General features: G+C 37.8%; 1 protein-coding gene and 1 long non-coding RNA gene across 4 annotated transcripts in view; one reads left to right on the top strand and one right to left on the bottom strand.

Moving 5' to 3' along the window:
• The window catches only part of CBFB (core-binding factor subunit beta), a 61509-nt gene extending 39679 nt beyond the window's left edge, over positions 1-21830 (top strand). For 2 of the 3 annotated variants that reach the window (XM_040633419.1, XM_040633417.1), the window contains 3 exons: positions 721-837; positions 8794-8889; positions 21673-21830. In XM_040633419.1, coding sequence (XP_040489353.1) covers positions 721-837; positions 8794-8889; positions 21673-21741 — 282 coding nt within the window. In that variant the 3' untranslated portion in view covers positions 21742-21830. Of the gene's footprint in view, positions 1-720; positions 838-8793; positions 8921-21672 lie in introns of all 3 variants that reach the window. The other variant, XM_040633418.1, reaches the window with a different exon arrangement.
• The window catches only part of LOC121103424, a 28924-nt gene continuing 5360 nt past the window's right edge, over positions 2364-25927 (bottom strand). The window contains exons 2-4 of the long non-coding RNA XR_005835607.1: positions 16810-16870; positions 7360-7476; positions 2364-2605 (exon numbers count right to left, since the gene is read on the bottom strand). This is a non-coding gene — a long non-coding RNA (uncharacterized LOC121103424). The remainder of the gene's footprint in view (positions 2606-7359; positions 7477-16809; positions 16871-25927) is intronic.

The following is a 25927-nucleotide window of genomic DNA, read 5'->3' on the forward strand; positions in this document are numbered from 1 at the left end:
TCTCTCTCTCTCTCTCTCAAATAAGTAAATAAAATCTTCAAAAATAAATAAAATCAATATGAAAGAATTGTGATTAGAAATAACGTTCTGGTGGGGCGCCTGGGTGGCACAGCGGTTAAGCGTCTGCCTTCGGCTCAGGGCGTGATCCTGGCGTTCTGGGATCGAGCCCCACATCAGGCTCCTCCGCTGTGAGCCTGCTGCTTCCTCTCCCACTCCCCCTGCTTTTGTTCCCTCTCTCGTTGGCTGTCTCTATCTCTGTCAAATAAATAAATAAATAAAATCTTAAAAAAAAAAAAAAGAAAGAAAGAACGTTCCGGTAAACCAGGTTAACTTAACTTACAGAATTTGGTCAGAGGCTATGATTTATATACTTTCCTACAATTTTTTTAAAGATTTATTTATTTATTTTAGAGAGACCGTGAGCAATGAGGGAGGGTGTAGAGGGGGAGAGAAAGAATCCCAAGCAGACTCTGCTGAGCTTGGAGCCCGACGCACTGCTCAGTCCCACAACCCTGAGATCATGACCTGAGCCAAAACTAAGAGTTGGGTGCTCAACTGACTGAGCCACCCACATGTCCCTACAATTCTTAAGTTTATAATTGTATTCATATTTTTTTTTCCCGTAAGAAAACCACAGGTTTCCTCAGTAATCTTATTCTTCATTTATCATGTGTGTGATGGTTTATCATTGGTTTTCATCCTTTTTTTCCTGTGTCTTAGGTGTATTTGAAGGCTCCCATGATTCTGAATGGAGTCTGTGTTATCTGGAAAGGTTGGATTGACCTCCAGAGACTGGATGGTATGGGCTGCCTGGAGTTCGATGAGGAACGAGCCCAGGTAGGGTGATGTCAAGCTCTACCGAGCATTGTCCCTTTCTGTACCCCAATCTTCATCTGTATGTCTATTTTACCGCATCTTTAAGAGTAAGTATAAAAAGTCTTATGTTCAAGTGGTATTGAGGAATTCTGAAGATAGATGGTGAGACCCATTCTGGTCCTGGTTTGGGGAAAGTTTTTCCTTCAGTGGTTCTAAATTTCATTGGATTATTCCTGTCTGCTCAGTGGGGCACTTCAAAGTCCAGTAAATGGTTCTGTTTAATATTTGTTCTTGATCTTCAGAACATTATCAGGGGGGAAAAGTAGTTCAAAATAAAATGGAGCATTTCTGGAGTGGCTTGGTGAGGAGTTTGGCAAATCCTCTCCCCAAAAAGCAGTGATTAAACTGGACAAAAAAAATTTTTTTTAAATTAATGTCTGTGGAAATTAACCAAAGACCATATATTGAGGGGTGTTTATTCAAACAAAGCTATTGAATTTCAGTAAGTCTGTGGAATTTTAGTCAATAGCAAGTGCTTCCATACTTTCCCTCAGCTCTGTGGTCTCTCAGGTTAGGCAGGCAAGACAAGCCATGAAGACTGGCAGCTCTGCTGTCCTGTCAGAGGGAGCTGACTTTATTTAGAGCAGCATTTGAAAAAATCCATACCCGGGGATGTTATCAAAACAATAGAGGTCTCTGGCAAACCCTCCAGGAAGGCAAATGTTGTGGGAAGCAACAAAATGGCAGACTAGCCAGAAATTTATCAGGGAGATCTAGAGAAACAGGCCACTAAAGTGAGCCCTGTTAAAATCACGAATACTTCTCATGGTCCAGAAGACTATGTGCTTGTGTGAGGCTGCACCTGAGATTAATAGAAATTATGAAGAACAGAAAGAAAAACAAAACAGTCTCAGAGATTTGGCACACCAGCATGCATACCAACATGTACATGTGATAGAAGTTCCAGAAGGAGAAGAAAGAGGTAGAAAGTTTATTTTAAGAAATAATAACTGATGGGGGCACCTGAGTAGTGCAGCGGTTAAGCATCTGCCTTCGGCTCAGGGCGTGATCCCAGCGTTCTGGGTTCGAGCCCCACATCAGGCTCCTCCACTAAGAGCCTGCTTCTTCCTCTCCCACTCCCCCTGCTTGTGTTCCCTCTCGCGCTGGCTGTCTCTCTCTGTCAAATAAATAAATAAAATCTTTAAAAAATAATAATAATAATAATAACTGATGAAAACTTCCAAATTGATTGCAAATATTCATCTCCATATCCAAGAAATTCAGTGAACTTCAAGTAGGATAAAAACAAAGAAATCCACACCTAGATGCATCAGAGTCAAATTTTGAAAAACAAAGAATCTCAAAAGCAGCAATAAAAAGGACTCAACACATGCAAGGGAGCCTCAATAAGATTAAATCAACTGATTTGTCTTTTGAAATTATGGAAGCCAGAAGGTAGTGGATGGCAATGACATTTAAAATGTAAGTATATAGCAGATTAAATTTATATAAGGTAAAATTTCAGATTTAATTGATTTCTAAAACAAATATTTTATTAAAATGATAGATAAAGTTTTAAGTTTAACCCACAGTATCTTCCATACTTAGAATTTTCCAAGTCTTAGTTCCCCAGTCTATAAATAGAGCTTTATCACTACGAAGTTAGTGCCATCTGTTGTGATAATAAACTGATACAATAGGTCTTACATAATATAAAAATTTTAAAGCAGGAGACTTCATTCAGTCAGCAGTGAGCACTTCTGTATAACCTTCCTTATCCGCAAATCATCTGTAAGATATGTAGAAGTTAGGAATAAGGGCTTCATTGTCATATAATTGTGAATCCTAACCCCACTGCTTACATCTGTTATGGACTGAATATTTGTATTCCCCCAATATTCATATGTTAAAGCCTCAACCCCCAATGTGACTGTATTTGGAGATAGGACATTTATGGGATGGTAATTAGGGTTAAATGAGGTCAGAAGAGTGGAGCCCTGATATGATAGGATTAGTGTCCTGATAAAAAGATATACACAAGAGAGCTTGCTCATTCTCTCTCTCTGCTGTATGAACACAGTATTCTTTAACAGACAGTGAGGTATCTGGAACCTGGTAAGCTAAGAGATAAACAGTATGGTCACAACTCCATTTTAATTAAAGTTGGTATTTCAGCTGAAGTATTTTCACCAGTATTGTCTTTTTGCCTTTGTTCAGAGTACTTTTGACAAATGTTGGCAAGGATATGGAACAATAGTTGGTGTGTTGGTTATGTCAAATTGACACAACATTTGAAAACTGGCAGTACATACTAAAACCGCAAATTACATATACCTGTGACCCAGCAATTCTAGTCTAAGTCATGGTATGCAAAGGGATTGAATATATATATTCATCAAGAGATACGTACTGGGCATTTGTAGCAGCGCTAGTAATAGAAACTGCAAACTGCTCAAATGCCAATGAACAATAGAATGAATAAATACAAAGAAATACAGTGATGCTGAAAAACTACAACTAGCACACCAGTATGGATGGATTTCACAGACATATTGAGTGTATCCAAAAAGCACATGCTGTATGAATCCATTCATCTGAAAGTACAGAATGGGCAAAACTAATAGTGTTTTTAGAAATAAAGATAATGGCTTATCCCTGAGAGAGGAGGCTGGAAACTGGAATGGAGCAGAAGGAGAGTTGTGAGATGTTGTTACTGTTCTGTTTCTTCCTATGGATTCTAGTTAACATGGACATTTCAGTTTGTGGAAATTCATCAAACTATAATTTAGGACAGTGCTGCCCAGGAGAATTCAGATGTGAACCACATAATATAATTTAAGTTTTTCTAGAAGCCACATTAAAAAAATAAAAAGAAACAATTGTATTTAATTTTTATATTTTATTTAAACCAATATATCCAAACTATTATACTGGAACATAAAATTAATATAAAAATTTACTGAGATGTTTCACATTTTTTTCTTTGTAACAAGTACTTGAAATCCAGTGTGTTTTTTCCATGTACAGACTCAGACTAGCCACATTCCTTTTTTTTTTTTTTTTTTTTTAAGATCTCTGTTTGAGAGAGAGAACAAACAGGGGAAGGGGCAGCAGAGGGAGAGAATCCTCAAGCAGACTCCCCACTGAGTGAGGATGCTGACCTGGGGCTCGAACTCATGACCCTAGATCATGACCTGAGCTGAAACCAAGAGTCAGACGCTCAACCGACTGAGCCATCCACCTGCCCACAGACTAGCCACACTTCAAGTGTGTAGTAGTCACATGTGGCTAGTTGCTGCCACATTGGACAGGAAAGCCTTAATATAAGTGTACTTTTTTGTATATATAATATACTATAATAATAAAATGTTTTAAAAGTTTACCACAAATGAATATAATTCTGAGTATAATTGTAGAAACAATTAAATCTTGTTTGCTGATTATATTTTCATCATTCACTTAATTTTCTGTAATTTGTAGGGATAAAATTCAGTGTCATCTTTATGCTTTTGGTTTTCAAAAATGGTAACTCTAAAAGCTTAAATATCAAATTTTTGGCACTTCACCATTGGATACTTTAATCAGAGATTTCCAAGTAATTTTGAACAAGGTGTAACTGAGTACTCATTTACCATAAAAAGGTCAATGCCATTGTAGGACCTATGTTGACTTCAGAGTAGTTCTTCAAAGGCTTAAATTTTCTAAAATCCAAGGCATGTGTGTACTGTCCTGATGAATTTTTTATATTCAGTGTCAGCTTTGTCACATTCTATAATTCTGTTACTTTGTAGATACATAAATAAATTTCTAATTATGCAGCTATAATTTCTAAATGGCAGGCTATCTTCTTTGGATACAGTTATGAATTACATGTGCCACATCTTGTTCCTAATACATTTCTATTTCATAGTTTTTTAAAGATATTAAATTATTTGTTTGAGAGAGATTGGGAGAGAGGGAGGGAAAGAGAATCCCAAGCAGACTCCTTGCTGAGCACAGAGCCCAAGGCAGGCTTGATTCCAGTCCCATGACTGGGAGATCATGACCTGAGCCAAAACCAAGAGCCAGAGGCTCAACGGACTGAGATATCCATACGCCCCTGTTTCATTGTTTTTAAAAATTCACTGGCAATGTTACTGTTTTGTTTTGTTTTGTTTTGTTTTGTTTTGTTTTGTTTTGTTTTGTTTTGTTTTAAGAGAGAGGGAAAGGGCAGAGGGAGCGAGAATCGGAAGCAGGCTCCATGCCCAGCACGGAGCCTGACTTGGGGCTGGATCTCAGCCCTGAGATCATGACCTGAGCTGAAATCAAGAGCCGGACACTTAACTGACTGAGCCGGCCAGGCACCCTGGGAATGTTACTTTTTTATACAGTGCGTGCTCCACCAGCATTTGTATTACCAATATAAGAACGAATAATTTTATCTTCACTGTTGTACTTTTTAAATTAATTTGCTTTGGCGGTCACAAAAAAAGATGTTTCAGGGGCCTGTCTGGCTCAGTCGGTGGAGCACCTGACTCTTGATCTCGGGGTTGGTGAGTTCGGGTCCCATGTTGGATGTAGAGATTACTTAAAAATAAAATCCTAAAAAAAAAAAAAAGTTACACCTTTAATGTAATGACCTTTCAAAAGTTTAATTCTGGTTCTATGATCAAGTTAGAAAAATTGAAACATTTTTTGAATTAACAGATTTTCTATTTAACATACCTGATGACACTGATGTAAAACTGAAGTCGTTTAGCTGTTTGCAAGGTTTTTTTAATGAAATAAGCATATAAACAGCTTTGCTTTTGTGTGCGCATAATGTGAATTGAATCATTTGTCATTTGTCAGTGAATTAAATCACTTAATTTAAATGAAGTTGTGTTTTGCAGAGTGATGTTAAATGTACCGGTTGCAGCTGCTCCCGTTAAATTGTCGCCTTTGAAGTATATGTTGATGCTTCTTCAGCAGTTTTATTTCTTTTGGTTTTCATGTGATCAGTGATACCATTCTGGTCCTCACAGAGAATAGTAAATGTCGTTATTTTGTGCAAATCATGTGTTCCATCATCAACTTTCTTGGAAATGAATTTGATTCTTAATTTTTCATTAAACATGCACTTCCAGTTTTTAAATTCATTGCTGCAGAAAGATATTACCAAACCATAAAATAAATATAGTTGTTGATTTAGGGAATACAATAAAGACAAAATCACTGCAGCAAGAATGGTCAGAATATTCTATATAGGATCTGTGACAGGACTGCAAAGCCTTTATTTGCCACATGGGTTTCACTACACCCACCTTTTATAATGACCCCACCTGACTGCTTTGTGTAGATCGTGGTTAAGACCATAGTATAACAAGTAGCTGGCGGGAGCGAGAGTGTGGACAGCTGCTCCCACTGCCATCTGAGTTTGGATAGAATTAGTTGGTCCTAGCTATTTGGAACATACTTTATGGGTGAGTATGTCATTTTATCAGGAGTTGACCTTTATGATGCCCTTAAAGGGGGTAGGTGTTAGTTAAGGATAACACTGGTCATCGCCAATCATCTTTCAAATTAAAATGCAAACTGTTCACTGCATGTACGTTTCACATCTTGCTAGAAAGGACCAAGACAGAAGCTGGAGTTAGAAAGCAGAGAGATACCAAATATCTCTTGGCTTATTTTACTGCAACTATTAGTAATAATACTTTTTTTCTTTTAATGGAATAAAAATCTGTGACCATTGCTAGAATACACATTAGTGGCTAGTAACTTCCTTTGGGAATTAGATCACATTTCATGTTATATGCTCTCATTTCATCATGTAATATTCCTCTACTGTACTTAATCACAGTTGACATTTATATATTGATTTTTGTAATTATTTGTTCATCGTCTATCTGCCCCAGTAGACCAGAGACTGAGGAGAAGCACCATTGTTCCCTCACATTGTATCCATGACACCTTAGCACAGTGACTTGGACATAATAAAGACTCAAACATTTGTAGAATGAATGAAAAAGTGAATGAATGCACAGGACAGGAGTACCCTGTTATCAGTAGATGTGTCCCAGTTGATAGCTAACTAAACAGTAGAAAGCCCTTGGGAGTTGGGAACAGTGTTCTTTTGCAGGTACTTGAAGGTTATATGGTATATTCAATACAGTAGGGATATGTAATAATATTTAGTCAGATGTGTAAATTTGACATATCTGTAAATGCTTAAAATAATAGCACTTATTGAATGTTGTATGTTAGTATGTTTAAGCATGTTTTATATGTTATTTAATATTTACAGCAGTCTTATAAAGTAGGTATTACTACTATGCCCATTTTACATGTGAGTTTACTCAGACTTAGAGAAATGAAATGCCTTCCCCTGGGTCATAAAGCTGATAAATGCATCAAAGGATAGAAATTTGATTACACCTTTCAGTTTTGTTTAAGTTATAGACATCATGTCAGTGAAAATTTTAAGTATGAAACAGCCATACTAATAGTGACAAATAAAATGTGCATCACACAGAACACAATACCCAGCAGTATAGGTATAGTCCAGGTAGGTATAGCACTTACTTATATTACAGGGGTCCTGGGTCTTCTCATCTTCCTGCTGTGCTTTGCTCAATGTGTGATTGCATCGCCATTATTATGTTTACACGATGGCTGCTGTATCTCTGGGCATTGCATCAGCTCATAGAAAGGAGAAAGGTGAAATGTCTCTTAAATGACTTTCTTAGAAGCCCCATTAGGTGACTTATGCTTCTGTCTGATTGGTTAGAACTGAGTTACCGATCACTCCTTGCTGCAGTGAATATTGATGACTTTTTGGGTGTGTGTATCTTTTAAAGCTTTCTTCAAGTGTACCATCGAAAAATGGTAGTATTGAGGGGCGCCTGGGTGGCACAGCGGTTAAGCGTCTGCCTTTGGCTCAGGGCGTGATCCCAGCGTTATGGGATCGAGCCCCACATCAGGCTCCTCCGCTATAAGCCTGCTTCTTCCTCTCCCACTCCCCCTGCTTGTGTTCCCTCTCTCACTGGCTGTCTCTATCTCTTAAATAAATAAAATCTTTTAAAAAAAAAAAGAAAGAAAAATGGTAGTATTGAGAAGCGTGTGACTGCAAAGGTTGAGCTTCCTGTGCTGTAGACAGTGAGGGAGCTTTTTTAGGTTGGGGGTATTGTCACATTGTGCCCTCAGGCACGCTCTGATGGCTGTGTGGTAGATTGAGGATGACAGAATGGAAGCAGGAAGAGGCTGTTTAGGAGACCTTTACAGTAATTTTAATGAGAGATCTTAGAAGCCTGAACTAGGAAAATGGAAATAAATGGAGACTTTAGGATTCCAAAAATATTTAGGAGGTCAGATGGCTAGGACTTGGTGGTTGATGGGCTCTGTGGAGATGGGAGAGTGAAGAGTCAAAGGTGGCTCAGATTTCTGGCCAAAATGAAAAAGTGGTGCCACAAATGGAAACTAAAGGGGAGTAAAGGAGAAAGTTTAAATCGGTTGTCCCTTAGACACAGTGAGTTTGACGTATCTGGATATTTTTCATGTGCAGATCTTTATTAATTGGGAATGGATTAGGATAGATTAGTTACATGTTACAAATATTTTTTCTTGAGAGATCCCTTGGACTTTTACTTACTTTCTGTTGTTCAGCTGTTTCTAACATTTGTATAATCAGTTCCGTTAATATTCTCTTTTATATTTCTGGCTTTCGTGTCCTAATTATTAGAGGGCCTGGCCTGTCTTATATCCAAGTTATAGATTTTGGTTTTGGGGGGGGGTTTTGGTGCAAAAAAGTAATTTTATTAAAGCATGGGGACAGGACCCGTGGGCAGAAAGAGTTGCCAGAGTTTTCTTTTAAAAGTAGCTCCAACATTAGCTTTTTTTAATGGTTTGATATTTGGAGAAATATTCTGCTGTTCATTTCCTCCAAGAAACAAACACCGTCATATTGCAAGTTGTTATTCTAAATCAAAATTAAAATATCCTTTTCATGTATTCCAACAGCAGGAGGATGCATTAGCACAACAGGCCTTTGAAGAGGCTCGGAGAAGGACGCGTGAATTTGAAGACAGAGACAGGTCTCATCGGGAGGAAATGGAGGTGAGAGTTTCACAGCTGCTGGCAGTAACTGGTTAGTACTTTCCCCCAACCTCTCAGGCTCTCTTTGTCATATTTGTGCATAATGTTTTTTATAAATAGTTTAATTTTGTCTTTCATTTGTCAAAAGTTATACTGTGTCTTTGTGTTTATTAAATGTAATTGCTATAGAGAGACTTAGTCTTAATTTTAAGGTTGTACATGAATTCATCATTTACTGGTCCTCATAAAAATCATTTACTGTCATGTATATATATTCTCTTAATTCATTGATCCAAATATCTTCCCTCTTTGTTGTCTTATTTGTAAAAATTACTTTATGTTATCATAGAATACATATTTTTTAAGAACATTATTAAAACACTTTGGAAATAATATTACTTTATATTTTTTTATGAATGTTTGTCTTGATTTTGTAACTGTAATGTTTAGCCATTTGTGTATTGTCTTTACTAGAGCAAAATGTAATATTTTCAAACTACTCAAAGAATGGAATTAACCTAAAGCATTTTTCTTTTAACCTTTTTTATGGTACAGAGATGGAAATCCTCACAAAAGAAATATGTAGCTCAATTACTATTGTAAGGCTGACACCTTAATAACACCATCCAGATTTTAAAAAACTCAAACTTTGACAGCTACCCCAGTAGCCCCCTCCCATGTAAGCATCTAATATGATTTCTCCTTCCCCTCAAAAGTACTCATTACCTTAGTTTTTATAGTAATCACTTCCTGTTGTCTTTTTAGTTTTATTACCATCGCCTGCTTCAGTCTTCAACACTGAAGTTTAGTCTTAACCCAGTGTTTAAATTTGATAAGACTTTTAATTGACATGGATTTTTTCTATATAAAATTGTACCCTGCTTTAAGCGGACTTTAATTACAAGATTAATATTTTAAGTATCTATACATTGTTCAAAACTCCAATTTCTACAAAAAGTATACTCTAACAAAACAAAAATAATCAAGATGAGAACTAATATTTTTGAAAAGGATATTGTTAAATGTTAATATATTCTTCAAGTTCATAAGCTTAATTATCAACATGAGCATTTCACACAAGAAGAAATAGGAAAAAGCACACATTCATCTTTGATAATCAAAAGAAATGGAATTAAAATATAAATATAGTACATGAACTAGATAATTTCCAGGCATTAAAAAGAGTTCTGCAGATTGGTTGTACATTTACTTAATACTACTGAACTGTGCACTTAGAAATGGTTGAGATGGTAATTTTTATGTTAAATGTATTTTAACACATTAAAAAAATTTTTTTAATTGGTGTTACAGAAAATTTGTGGGTTTTCCATGCACAGAATTATATGTACACCATTATTTAAATTAACACAAAAGAGTGTGTTTGTGTGTGCACAGAGATAGTGGTGAAGAGCCCAGACAGTAGAGCTAGCCTGCAAGATCTGAATCTGGCTTTGCCACTTACTTTGTCGCCTTGAACAACTTATTTCACCTTCCTGTGGCTGAGTTTCCTCATTGATAAAATGAGGCTAATAATCCTGTCTATCTCATAAGATTATTGTGGATTAAATAAGCAAATACCTATGGAAGCACTTCTTCAGTATATGGCTCTGAGTAGGTGTTAGCTGCTATTATTAGTGTCTGTGTGTGTGTGTGTGTGTGTGTGTGTGTGTGTGGTGTGGGAGAGAGAGAGAGAGAGTGTATCCCCTCTATGTGACAATATATTTTGTAGAATAAATGAAAAAAATCAGTTCTACTTAGTGGTTAGTGTATAAAATAGAATTATCTTTTAATGATTGAGATTTCCCTTTGTCAATGAGTTAATTAATCTAATAGGCTGATAGCAATTGATGGTGCCCCCAAGAAGATAGTACTTTTCAGCTAGGAGAAGAGACAGGAGGGATATTATGCAATGTATTTGTTTTCTTTGAAGCTTTTCAATTCTTGTGATCAGACTTCCCATGACATTTTCTTTCAGAATGCTTGTATCTGTGGTACTAAGAAGTTTTTAAACATATAATATGCATTTATCTTATACTTCTGAACCTTTTTGCTCATGCTGTTTGTTCCCTGACTAATAGGGTACCTTTCCACCCATTTGTTAAAACCCAGCTTAAACATTCTGTCAGTCCCTTCTCTAGCCTGCTTCACTGTTACTAGCCCTTCCACTTTGTAGTTTCCAGAGCACTTATTTCTGTTATTGTTCTTACAGAACAGTATGTTGAAACAATTAAAAACATGTCTGTCCTCTATTGTAGATTCCCAATGAGATGGGCCCCTGATTTTTTAACCCTCACATTACCCACCACAGTGTTTTGTATGTTGTGTTTAATTGTCTAATGGAGAGCTTCAGAAAACAGTTCTTATCCTGGCTGTCTGAAAACTAGAGTTACAGGGTAGACTAGAGGTTAATTAAGGTAGAATAATACATGTTAATGGTCTCTGGAAAGGTTTTAAATGTTTGTAATTTATTGGTGTATATTAAGTTAGTTTTAAGTAATGAACCCCAACTATGTTGTGCTGGATTCTGCATTAGGGACTGGTAAATATATAGATGAAAATGCATGGGGCACCTGGGTGCTTCATTCGGTTAAACATTTGACTCTTGATTTCAGCTCAGGTCATGATCTCAGGTCATGGGATCGAGTCTTGAGTCGGGCTCCATGCTGGGTGTGGAGCCAGCTTAAGAGTCTCTCTTTCCTTCTCCCTCTGCCCACCCCCGCCCCACACCACTTGCTCTCACACTGTCTCTCCCTCTCTAAAAATAGAAAGAAAGGAAGGAAAATAGAAAAAAAAGAAAGAAGGAAAATGTATGGTTTCTGTCCTTGAGCAACTGTCAGGCTTGACAGAAGATAGATGTATAAACCCAAAATTGAAGACTACTTCAGCAGCATCCATACATGGAGGTTTGGAAGGTGAACAGTGAACAGTGGCATTGTAGAGGAATGAGTGCTTATGTCTGCCTCTGCCTGCGTAATTCACAGGAGAATACCCTTGCAGGAATTTGAAGGAAGACTGGGAGTTAGCCTGCTGGACAAGCTAGGGAAAGCATTCTGGGCAGAAAGAACAGTGTACGCAAGGGCATGAAGCAGTAAGAAATCTTGTCATGTCCGAGAACGTGATTGGTCAGTCTTTCTGGAACAAGCCAACATGGCTTTAAATGAGTATAAGAATTGCTTTATAAAAAGTGCTCTTTGGGGGCGCCTGGGTGGCACAGCGGTTGGGTGTCTGCCTTCGGCTTGGGGCATGATCCCGGCGTTACGGGATCGAGCCCCACATCAGGCTCCTCTGCTGTGAGCCTGCTTCTTCCTCTCCCACTCCCCCTGCTTGTGTTCCCTCTCTCGCTGGCTGTCTCTATCTCTGTCAAATAAATAAATAAAATCTTAAAAAAAAAAAAAAGTGCTCTTTGGCTACATTATATTTGAAGAATAACTTTGATAATTAATGGACAATTATTTAAGAAGTTTTTGTATATATTTTGCCTTAAATAAAATTGTAGATTAGTTGATACTAAGAGTTGCCTTAGATGCTAGCTTGATTGTTCTTATAAATAATGCTACTTGAAGAAAAACATTCTGATGTGTGAATTTATATATATGCATGTTTATATTTGCATATGAACAAAAGCATAGTCTCTTGATAGAGGTGTTAAATAATTTGTTGCTCAGTTAGATTGTTTTCCAGTGGGTTTTATGTCAGTGATTTGAGAGCATGGACGTTGTAGTCAGTCCTAGTTGAGATTCCTTCTGTATCACTTGCCAATCTCTCTCAAGCTTATTTTCTCATAGAAACTGTTGTGAGAATTAAATAGGAAAATGCTTGTAAAAGCACTGAGTATGGTGGTTGGCTGGTGTATGCCTACAGTAAATAATAGCTCTAAAGTACTTCTTTAGCACTAAGAGCTCTACCACAGCACTGGTTCCAATTAATGGAATTATCTGGCTAAGAACATCCTTTTAGTTAAAGTGCATCAGGGCACTTTCCCTGCATGATGACCTGGAGCATAGAAAAAATGGTTAGAGTGTCATCAATGATTTAAGATCTCATAGTCCCTTGAGGCAATAATTTAAAACATCAGTTGTTGTAGAGAACCGTCATCTACAAAATTGGGCTGGATTCTGACTCCAGAGCTTGCAGTGGCAGTCACTTAGGGGAGTTTTGAATACAAACGTCTTTTGGTACTTTGTGCATGTATATTTTGCTTCCCTTTTAAAAAACGCATAATGGGGCACCTGGGTGGCATAGTCAGTTAAGTGACCAACTCTTGGTTTCTACTCAGGCAGTGATCTTGGGGTTGTGAGGTCGAGCCCCACTTCAGTCTCCCTGCCCAGTCTGTTTGGGACTCTCTCTCCCTCTGCCCCTCCCCACTGCGCTCTCTCTCTCTCAAAGTAAATAAACCTCATAAAAATAAAAAATCCACAACAAATTCCTAATCTTATTTTCTCACAGTTTTCTTCTTTTTTCTAAAAGGGGAGAACATTAGAAAAAATATTGTCTATCCCTCCCCCCCATAATTCAAACATCTATAGGAGACATTATGCCATATACTCTCATTCTCCTTATAGTTGAGGAACCTGAGACTCTGAGAAAAATTAATTGACTTGCTCTCTTTCAAGTAGTTGGTGAATAGAAAGATGGGTGAAGACTTAAACCAGCTTCCTAACCAAAAGGCCCCTACAAATACAGTCTAGCACCGGGAAATGAATTTCCACATCACCCATAAAGATGATTAAGTTGAAAAATAAAACCTGCCAGAAGAGGTTGCCTGGAAAAGAAAAAGCTGAGGCAGAAAAGAATAATAATGATTCCAGTGGGTGGTCCTGATGCCTGACTGGAGGCAAAGGCTGAGGAGCAGTGGTAGCTCATGGGTGGCAGTAACCCAGTAAATGGTCCTTGGAAGCTTGAGATGCTGGTAGCTCAGCGGCTTAGGGATGTCCCAGCCCTGTTTGGATAACCTCTGAGGCCTCTGACCTGTGGTGCTAGCCTTGCAGTGGTGGGGCTCTTGAGCATTTAATACATGTGTAAGGTTAAGGTTACTAAAGGTTTTGATTTGTGCCAGTGTGTTTGAACCTGAAATCAGTTCTAAAACTCCCTGAGCATGTGTCTCTTTTACCATCTGTAAAATTTAGAAAGTTTTCAATCCATCATTCATGGCAGGATTTAGCATTTTCTTTCTCTGATTTTCTGGGAAAAGGTATTTTAGTAGTATGAGATTTTTCTTTACCTTTCAGAAATGATAACAGCTTCATTAATTTGGCAAGTGAAAAACTACAGTGAAATGAAGAAACATTGTTTATTTTAGTACCTTGTTAAAATGCTGTTAAATCTTTGGTGTACAACAAAATGGTATGTAATAGCTACATAACACTGTATATCATATCTTTACCCTCTGGGTAGTTTTTAAAAAGGAATACATGCACTTATTTGCTTGAATGTGCACTTTCTCTCTTTAGTAGGAAATGTAGAAAACTGAAAACTGTGGAGGGGAATCAGGTATCTGGGGGCCACATGGGAGGGTGATTACTTCTCACTGTTTGTCTCTTAGACCTTTTGAATTTTGTATCCTGTGCATCCATTACCTCTTTAGAAAAGAAATAATATTTGTTTTTAGTGTTAACAAAAATGATGGAACTAGAAGGTTCTAGAACTTGCTGTATCTTCTGGCATATGGGTTGTTTCTAAAAATGTGAAATCCTTCCTTCATTGGAAATTTTATAGAGAATCCCAATGTATATGGTAGATAAAAGGAACACTGCTCTGGGTGAAGCAAGGGTGGGAATTGCTCTGATTTCCTACTATAGTCCCTGGGGTGTTTTCGTGGAACCCAGTAACCGACAGAATGTAACTGAAGAAACTTTGATGTAGTAAAATGACCACGAGGTTTATAATAGATTGTTCTGGTGTTTTGTTTTTGTTTTTTTTTTTAAAGATTTTATTTTTATTTATTTGACAGAGATAGAGACAGCCAGCAAGAGAGGGAACACAAGCAGGGGGAGTGGGAGAGGAAGAAGCAGGCTCATAGCGGAGGAGCCTGATGTGGGGCTCGATCCCTTAACGCCGGGATCACGCCCTGAGCTGAAGGCAGGCGCTTAACCACTGTGCCACCCAGGCGCCCCAGATTGTTCTGGTTTTAAATCCTGGCTCTCCTATTTGTTGCCTTGTGACATTAGGAAGGTTATTTATCCTTGCAAGCCTCATCTATAAAACCAGGCCTGAAGTCCTACCTCCCAGGTTGCTGCCAGCACAGTATCTGATTCTTAAAATGGGCTCACTTCCTCTTTCTATTCCCTTTGGCTCACAGTGTATCTGGAGTGGCAGTAAAGGCAGGCATATCCTAACTTTAAGCTGTGAAAGTCAGAGGTATTTTGCTAAGATATTTTATATTCTGGTGTTGGTTGTTTGGTTTTTAACAACAGTAAAGGGTTTTGAATTTTTCTGGGTTCAGTTAAAGGTGGAGGTAGCAGTTACCCAAAGGGGTGATTAGTGACTAGGGAGAGGGGAGAACACAAGGGGAACTTCCCAAGTTTGGGTAGTAGTATATTTCTTGATCTGGGTGCTAGTTACATGGGTGTGTTCATTTAATGGGAAATTCATCAAGTTACATTTATGATCTGTGCACTATTCTTTATTTTAATAAAAATTAGACATTAAAAAAGAAAAAATAATCACAGACATTTCTTCTGTGAAGTGCCTGCCCATCGCCAGCTTTTGCCACATAGTACTAGCCAGGTGCCTTTTTACCTGAGATTCCTTCCATTATTTGAAAATGTTGGCATGTTAGTAGATGGCAGTTCTCTGTAATTCAAATGCCTTACTTTGGGATTTTGTGGAAGATTGAGGTTGGTAAAGGACAGAATGAGTGCTCTGGTCATAAATATATTGGAAAGATGCCTATGTTATTGATAACAGCTTATGTACACTCCCTATGTCTAGAGACTGCCTTCAACGTGATTGGTCTCTTAACTTTCCAAAACTGTAATGTCATACTGTCGGGTCTTAATTCGGCTGCATGGTGACAGGGTGCTGAAAGAGATTTTCTCTGTCATTATCTAGAAAACGCTTTCGTCTGGTTAGTTTATAAAGTGTTAGCAAATAAATTCTTGTCTTTAATGTCAGAGAATGGGTAAATAATTATTGCTTATTTTACTATAGGCAGTTTTAATACAATTCAGCAAATCATAGGAGCATTTTAGGTGGAAACTGTTTGGAAATAAAAACAGGCAAAAGGCTTTATGTGGTTTTTGTATTTGTGTTTGTGTGTTTTTGGAGCCTTCAATTCTGTGTGGTCCGAAAAAAAAAATCTCAGCCACTATTTTAAATTCCCGCAGACTTCAGTTTTCAAATCACTTTAACTATACCAACACTCATTTTTGTGTAAGGACAAATTAACATAAAAATCTGTCTATACTGGACCTTCTAACGTGTCTTTTGGGTAAAGACAGTAGATGAGAGTGAAGCAGGAATATGAACTCAGACTAAGAATGAGAACCAGAAGAGGATTGATGAGGGAGGAAGGAGATACTAGATCTGCCTTCTCCCATACTAAGATAGAAAGAGAGTCTTCGTGGGGCATCTGGATGGCTCAGCTGGTTAAGCATCTGCCTTTAGCTTGGGTCATGATGCCAGGGTTCTGGAATCAAGCCCCACATCAGGCTCCCTGCTCAGCAGGAAAGTCTGCTTCTCCCTCTTCCTCTTCCTCTGCTCGTGTGCTCGCTCTCACTCGCTCTCTCTCAAATAAATAAATAAAATCTTCTTTTTCAAGTCTTTGCTCTCTATCATAGGAGATGCAAGCTTCATTAAAATTTATTTTGTCCTAACCTTGTTTTAGTTTGTAAAAACTTATTGGCTGGGTTTTGTTTGGTTTTTAACATTTCAAATATTCATATACATAAATTTGGAAGTGACGAGCAGCTTTATTGCAATAATGACAGTGTGAGTACTTACTGTGTGCCAGGCAGTATACATCACAGTCTTTGTTTTACACTTGGTTCTTAAAACACTGAGGCTGAAACAGAATAAGAAACTTGTCTAAGATCACATAGCTAAAGTGGTAGAGCCATCCTAGTCTACACCTGGAAATGTAGATTATTTCTCCACTATCTCTTTTATTTTGAAAGAACACTTTATATGTAAAGTTTTCCTGAAGTTGTATACTTTATAAGGATTATATTCTTTGGCATGAGTTAGACCACCTCTTGCAGCCTCCTTACCTGACAGGTGTTTATGATTGTCTGCTGACCTGGTTTTTACCTTTTTGCGTTTTCGGAAGGTACACTCCCTTCTGTCATATTAGGACTTAAAATTTCTGCTTTGTGACTCCTCCAGCTTTAGCAGTTGGGACCAGCTAACAATGAAACCTTGGGGAATCACTTAATGTTCTTGGCTTCAGTCTCCCAGTTTGTAAGATTAGAGTTGAACTAAAACTTTGACATACTTTGCCACTCTAAAATTCTGTAATTCTGTGCTCTGATGTTTAGTCAAGTGTTAGACATAAAATAGTAAGCATACTGTATGAACATAGTATACACTCAATAAATTGGAGCTATTTTTAAGTATTTAAGTATTAAAGTATTTTAAGTATTAGGGCATTTCCTCATGAAGAATTTTCAGCAATTTGATCATCTTAATAACGAAAGAATGGAAATCAACCCAAGAAGTTTTACTCATTTTCATTTGGGAATCCCTGCTCTTGGTTATTTCTGCATAGCCCTGACCAGTAGGGAAAACTCAGTTCCTGGTGACTGTTCTTTGTCACTCCACTTTGGGCTCATCTCATGACTGCCTTCTCAAAACTGGATATGCCATGTTTCTGGACAATGGTATATTGGAAGAAAAAAAACAGGAGCAACTGATAGTAAGAGGTCTGTAGTAAAATGTCTAGATTAGGGGCACCTGGGTGGCTCAGTCAGTTAATCTGTTTTCAGCTCAGGTCATGATCCCAGGGTCCTGGGATGGAGCCCCGCATTGGGCTTCCTACTCAGTGGGGAGCCTGCTTCTCTCTCTCCCTCTGCACTCCCCCTGCTTGTGCTCTCTCACTCTTTCAAATAAATAAAATCTTTTTTAAAATGTCTAGATTAATTCTTTATAAATATTAAAAACAGATTTGTATTCTGAACAGGCTTGTGGGTGTCTGCTTTATATTAAACCCCTATTCTGAAATAGCTGTTAATAAGAAGTTAGAATCAAGGGCCCATGTGGATTGACAGAGGAAAAGAAACTAGAAATCATGGACTTTATGCTTTTATAATAATCAAGTTCAGAGAGTTTCTTAGCCACCATGTAGTCTAGCCAATTACTTGTGGAATTCCTTCTAAAACATCTAGCTTTCATGCGAAAGCTCATCCAGTTGTTGAATACTGATCCTATGGAAGCTATTTCACGGAACCTAAGTCTGTTTGTGTGTTTGTTTCCTTCATGTGACAGCCTGTACATCTTCCCTCCGAACAGTAAATTTCCTCCCAGTCTCCCAGCTCTTATTCCTCTCTCTCCGGCTCTCACACTCTGTTGAGTTCCCCAGCTCTCATTTGTCATATTTTTGTTTTTCCTTCACAGTGTCTTCCCTTACATCTTCCTAATTCCCCCTTCACAGTGTAAATAACACTGCAAACACAAGTAAATAACAAGACAACTTTACTCCTCTCCATGCCTTTACCAAAATACATTTTAAACAAATAAACCCATGGCAGCTTGTGCACAGCTGCTGATCACTGCTGATGAAGGCCATCACTCATTTGAAGTCATCTCATTATTATTAAAATAATTTGAAAATTACTCCTATCCCAAGGCAAAAGCTGAAATATCCTTTCGACAAAGTATTATTGGTAGGTTAATAGTGATTTGTAAATATATAATTAGGATTGATTTTTCTCAGTGTTTCTTCATTGCTCAGCCCCTTTCTAACCTTCATTGACTGAACTCAGATGCTTATATCACCATCTGTGATTTTGCAGAATTGATCTGTCCTTACACTACATTTAGCATTGATTCTGTATGGAACTTAAATTGTTTTTTTTTTGCTTCTGGGTGGTTGTCTGGTTTTGTTTTTGTTTTTGATGAATACGCATTCCATAGCTTTTTCAGTCTGTACCATGCCACATAACTTTCACATGACTAGTTAATTGAAAGAAATAGGCTAAAACTTAGTGAGCAGTATGCTGATAAAAATAGTTAAAATATGCTGGAGGAATGTATCAAAATTTATAAGACTACAGAAGATAAGACTACAGAAGTTAGTGTTGGGTTTTACTTGATTTGTTTCAGAAGTGAACAAGGCAGTGTGTCCTTTCTATCCAAACAACATAATGCTCTTGAGAAATGATGACATTGCTGGAGCTTCTGACCAAACCTGATCAGGCAGTACAAGTGTGACTTGCTGTTTCTTTGAAGGTCAAGGATGCTCTTTCTGTAACAACTGTGTTAGATCTTAAGAACTGAAACCAGAATGTTTCAATCTTTGGTTAGATTTGTTTCCGAAAACTGACATAGACAACGAAGAATCAATTGGTGATTATAATACATGATTCCATTTAGCTAAAGATTGCACTTCTGATTTCAGGGTGGTCTCAATTACTGGCATATGTTTATCAGAGGTGACTACAGACAAGATCCAGATGAAGAATGGTGGTGGCATGGGCTAGGGTAAGAGGGATGGAGGCAGTCAGAAGTGCTCAGATTCAGGACATTGTTAATGTAGAGCTGTCAGAGCCCACCACTGAGTGTGAGAGAAAGAGATGTTAGGGTGACTGCAAGGTTTTTTGCCGGAACTACTGGTAAAATGGACTCGCCATTGTCTAACATAGGAAAACCATTGCTGAAGGAACCAGGGTCTATATACAATCAGATGCTTATGCTTGACTACCATTTATAGTCACTAAAGAAAGCTTATGGAAGAAACATGCATTGGAATTTGTGAAAGAGACTGAGAGTTAATGTATGTGGACCACAGGGGCCCCAGTTTACATAAAAACTTTATAGTAGCATAGAGTGTCACACAGGACCTGTTAGTTAGATGTTCCCTGTTAAGAAATTTGCCATCAGTAGTTTAACTGGAAATGTTTATTCTAAAGTGAAACTTGAAAGTCTTAGTGTCTATAGTTGTCAAACCTCTTAGTCATTAATAATTGTTTTAAAAATCCTTCTGGGGGGCGCCTGGGTGGCTCAGTCGTTAAGCGTCTGCCTTCGGCTCAGGGCGTGATCCTGGCGTTCTGGGATCGAGCCCCACATCAGGTTCCTCCGCTGGGAGCCTGCCTCTTCCTCTCCCACTCCCCCTGCTTGTGTTCCCTCTCTCACTGGCTTTCTCTCTCTGTCAAATAAATAAATAAAATCTTTAAAAATAAAAATAATAAAATTAAAAATAATAAAAATAATAAAAATCCTTCTGGGTATGAAGTGGATCAAGGACTATAATTTTCCCCCCAGTTTTGCTTCCTTTTTTTTTTTTTTAAAGGTTTTATCCAAATTTATTTATTAAGAATTACACTTGGGGGGCACCTGAGTGGCTCAGTTGTTAAGCATCTGCCTTCGGCTCGGGTCATGATCCCAGGGTCCTGGGATTGAGCCCTGTGTTGGGGTCTCTGCTCAGCAGGAAGCCTGCTTCTCCCTCTCCCACTCCCCCTGCTTGTGTTCCTTCTCTCGATGTCTGTCTCTGTCAGATAAATAAAATCTTCCCCAAAAAAAGAAAAAAAGAATTGCACTTGGTTTTTTCAGAGGGTTTTGTTTGTTTTCTAATAATTGCACTTGTTAAGTAACAAATTTTCATGTTGTACTTCAGGTCTTTCTTCCCTCCATATTTATGCAGTCATATAAAGATACCTGTAAAGTACAGTCATGTCAATTATTTCTACTTTGGAGAAATAGAACCTGGCCTTTAACTTTTTTTTTTTTTAAGATTTTATTTTATTTATTTGACACAGAGAGAGAGAGCCAGCGAGAGAAGGAACACAAGCAGGGGGAGTGGGAGAGGAAGAAGCAGGCTCCCAGCAGAGGAGCCTGACGTGGGGCTCGATCCCAGAACGCTGGGATCACGCCCTGAGCCGAAGGCAGACGCTTAACGCCTGTGCCCCCAGGTGCCCCATGGGCTTTAACTTTTATGGATATAACCAAAAGCAGTTAAAATTGTTTATTGTTGCTCTTAGATGGTGGCCTCCCTGAAGTGGTTCTTCTTAGTGGAAGCTCTAAGAGCATCCATTTCTGCTTTTGAGACAATATCCCTAGTAATGATTTTATTACATGAGGTAGGGGTTTTTAGTTAAAACTTGTTTGGCAGAGATGGCATTCTGTAAGATGAAGTTCACTACTACATTTTTCAGTCATACTATTGGTAGACTATGTACTTTTGTGTGACCGTAAAATAAACAGTAGCACCTATGTTATGGGTTGCTGACGGGGTTTTCATTAGTTCATCCATGGAAAGTGCTTAGAACAGTGCCTGGCACATAGCTGGTGCTCAATAAATGTCAGCTATTATTAAAAGGGAAATATTGATTCTAAGGTGAATGGATGATGTGTTTAACCCAGTAGTCCAAGAACTATAAATGTAGATTTGTTGTTCTTTTATGCATAGTACATATTTTGATAATGCTCGTTTGAATATAATGAGATTTTTATTCTTGGTTTTTACAGAGACTTCAGCAAAATATGTAATCCATAATTTATATTGTTATTTTTCCTCTTACATCTGGAGATACTGGCTGAAAATTTTTTAGTTGTAAACTTTTTTTTTTTTAATGCTACTGTATCTTATACTTTATCTAGCACTTGGATTTTCAAAACATGTTTTGACCCCCAATTATGATTTTGTCATTGCAGGCAAGAAGACAACAAGACCCTAGTCCTGGTTCCAATTTAGGCGGTGGTGATGACCTCAAACTTCGTTAATTAGCAGCACAGCCGATGTGCCCACCCATCTTAACATACACATTGTTTCTAGTTGGCAGAAATAATCATTAAAAGACCAGAAACTGTGATAACTGGAGGTACTGCGGTCTATTTCTCAACCTTAGGCAGTAACAAGACATCACAAACTGCCATGGTTTTGCACTATGATTATATAATACCTGCATTTCTAATTTTGTATGCATGTAGCCAGTAATTTGAATTTTTTTCTATGCAAGCTTACCTTGTTGGCATTATTTTAGTGAGTTGAAACTATCCACTTGTAAAGCTCTTTTTTTCTTCCATTTTAATTTAAAAGATTATGTCATTTTAAAACAAGTCAAGAAATTTAAATTTTTATCAGAGGGTTTTCTCCCCTAATCAGTTCTAATTATTTTTGGAATTTTAGATGTGTTGGTTACACAGCTTCATTTTAGATTAGCATTCTTCGTTATTTGTTTTGTTTCTGTTTTTATAGTTTATGGCATTTTAAAACTGCTGATGTGTTTGCATTATTTAGAAGCTAAAAACCTAGTAGCATAGAGCTGTCTGCCACAGCCTTTTAACACAAAGTTTACAGTTGTTAAAGTTGCAGTATCCTTTTAAATGTTGATAATTAGCTCCTCTTTCTTTCCTCCTTAAACATAAAATTTTTAAATTGGTATTAACCCTAATCTGCCCCAGATCTGTTTTACATTCTGTTCTGTAATCATGAGTTTGTGTGGAGATATTCTCCACAGATGGTAATAATACTCTACTGAAATGCCTAAAGAAGTCGCAGGCTGGCTTCTGTTTTATTCAGGGATTTTTTTTTTTTTTTTAAGTCAATCAGAAAAGGGATACTGGAGCTTCTTCGTGTATGTAACAGCATATTAAACTGGAGACAGTGATGAATCAGCTACCAAGGTAATATTGTATTAAAATCATGTTTAAGATAGCTGCTTTTATGTGTATTTTATAATGCATGCTTTTGTAAAAAAAATGCTGGGTGATGAAAAATTAGTCTTAGAGAGAAAATGTTCATCTGTGCAGAGGATACATTTTCTTCATTAATTATTCTGGAAAAAAAACTCACAGGTTATATATATAGTATTTTCCAAAAGGACTATTAGTAGAACCTTTTGAGATGAATTAGTATAAGAATATTTTTAAAATAGGCTCACTGTCAAATTGGATGCAACTTTTTTTTTTTTAAATACAAGACTGGAAAAAAGTGCTAAGTCATTTGGCACCTCCTTACAAATATTTTTTATGTCACATTCATTAAGTGTTACTACATTTCTGAATTTTTGCAAAATGTGTTTTATCATAATAGAATGGCATTATTTTAAAGAGTTTGAAAAACTGACATGGTCAATTCAGAAAAGAAACCAAAGTCTGAATAAGGTCATCACATTTAAAACACACACACACACACACACACACACACACACACACACACACACACTATATACTTGACTGATGAGGGAGGTGTGACTTTCATTGTATATAGGTCTTATAATTCATAAACATATCCTGTATCTCAGAATAAAAATATTTGTTATATATTTGAAGTCATGCATGGTAAAGAGTGTGTTTAAATTGTTATAAACAGTAATGCATCATAGAAGACCATGCTGATCTTGTGTAACTAAGTACTATGAATGAATTTGGTTGGTATTTAGTGTTGTGCAGCTCACATGTTTACACACTCAGTGCCCTAACTCCCCCTGAGGGAATCGCCTTTTAAGTGGCCCTTAAAGTGGTGTTTTAAGGTTACTTTATCACAGAGCTCCTTGGTTTTTGACTTCTGCACTTAATTTTTTAATAACATAATAATGATGGTACATTTTTCTCTATTGCTTTTAGCTAAGGGCTTTCATTCCACCAGTAACTAAGATCAAATGTTATTAAATGTTCATATTGCCATCTTTCTGTAAATACTCGATTTTCCTGTCATTCAGCAAAGTGCTGCTTCTGTCTGTCTTAATGCTGGCATTAAGATCATGAGTCCTTTTTCTCCAGTAGTGCAGGCTTTGAAAACTTTTATTAAGTTATTGATGCAATTTGATATTTTTCCATTATCTGTATTTAAACAAAATTACATCATTGCATCATCTTTTCTAAATTCATCTCCATTAAAACTTGCCTTAAGCTACCAGATTGCTTTTGCCACCATTAGCCATACTGTATGTTTGTATGTTTCATTTACTTTCACAATAAACTGTGTAGTGAAAAAAAGGTCTTGGTTCTTTATTGACATAACCCAACAATTTCTGTTCTGGTGCTCATTATGATATGAAAATTGACTTTGTTGTTTCCAAAATGTTCTTTCATCCTTTTTTTTTTTTTAACCTTAAGAAAAAAAATACAACAGTGGCATCTAGTGGTCATTTCTGCTGATTCCAAAGAAAACCTTTAATGTAAATATCACAATATCAAACATACTTAGGACTTGGGCTCCTGGGTGGCACAGGAGGTTGAGTGTCTGACTCTTGGTTTCAGCTCAGGTAGTGACCTCAGGGTTGTGATGAAGGTCCCTGCTGGACCCTGTGCTCAGCGCTGAGTCAGCTTGGGATTCTCTCTCCCCCTCCTTCTGCTCTCCCCCTGCTCATGCTTTCTCTCTCTCTTTCTCTCTCCCTCAAATAAGTAAATAAATCTAAAAAAAAAACAAACAAACCCACATTCTTAGGATTTTCCTTGGCATTTTTCCTATACCAGCCTTGTACTTTAGAAACATGCCTTAAGCTTGATTCATAATGAAAAAATTTACTTACTCACCACCAAATTTACTGCAAATAACAAATAGAAATGGTGAATTGGCACCATTAAGCAAAATTCCAAAGAAGATTTATACTCAGGGTTAATTTCAAAAGTTGTTTCAGCAATAGCATCATGGTTCTAATAAGTGTATCATCTCTAGAAACAGGTATTTGGATATTGGAGCTGCTTGGGAAAACAAATATCTTAATTGATTTATGCCTCATTTGGCAATGGGGAGCTTTTTCAAGCTATAAGCCCTTGTATGAATTATCCATTACTGAATAACACATTGCTCCAAAGCCTAGCAGCCTAAAACAGTAAACGTCATCTCACAGTTTCTGTGGGTCAGAAATCTAGAAGAAGCTAAGTTCATTGGTCTGGTGCAAGGTCTCTCCTGAGGTTATAGTCAAGTTGTCAGCCCAGGCTACAGTCATCTCAAGGCTTGACCACTCAAGTGGTCATTGGCCAGTTTTTCAGAGACCATTGGGTGAAAAACATTGATCTCTTACTAGGTTTTGGAATGGAGACTTTCAGCTTCTTGCCACATGGGTGCCTCCATAGGGCAATTTACAGCTTGGCAGCTGGCTTTCCCTAGACCTATGATTCAAGATGGAAGCCACAGTCTTTTTAAAAACCTAACCTTGGGTGGGGGTGCCTGGGTGGCTCAGTCAGATAAGTGTCGGGTTCAGGTCATGATCTCAGGGTCCTAGAATGGAGCGCCTTCCCCCCACCCCCCTCGGGCTCCATGCTTAGCTGGGATTCTTCCTTTTTCTCTCCCTCTGCCCCTCCCCCTGATTGTGCTGTCTCTCTCTCTCAAATAAATCTCTTTTTAAAAAATAACCTAATCTTGGGGTGCCGTATCCTATGTTAGAAGTGAATCACAGGGTCAGGCCTACACTCAAACGGAGGAGTATTAAGCTTCATCTCTTCAGGGATGGTATGTCAAAGCGTTTGTGGACGTAGTTTTAAAACCACCCCAGCACACTGCCACATTGTGTGTGTGTGTGTATTAAAAGACAACATTGGGGGGCGCCTGGGTGGCACAGCGGTTAAGCGTCTGCCTTCGGCTCAGGGCGTGATCCTGGCGATCTGGGATCGAGCCCCACATCAGGCTCCTCCGCTATGAGCCTGCTTCTTCCTCTCCCACTCCCCCTGCTTGTGTTCCCTCTCTCGCTGGCTGTCTCTATCTCTGTCAAATAAATAAATAAAATCTTTTAAAAAAATAAATAAATAAATAATAAAATAAAAGACAACATTGGTGTTTTGATCTCCCATATATTTGTCTTTTGCAGGCATATTTCAAAGCATGATTATCCCCTAGATAGCATCAGTTCTTTTTTACAGCACCACCACATGTACATATATGGCATTTCTCTCTTTTTTTGGGGGGGGGGTAAGATTTTATTTGAGAGAGCGCCAGCTAATGCGAGCGGGGGGGGGGGGGGGG

Source organism: Ursus maritimus, unplaced genomic scaffold (genome assembly GCF_017311325.1).
Source record: "Ursus maritimus isolate PB19 unplaced genomic scaffold, ASM1731132v1 scaffold_19, whole genome shotgun sequence".
Lineage (NCBI taxonomy): Eukaryota > Metazoa > Chordata > Mammalia > Carnivora > Ursidae > Ursus > Ursus maritimus.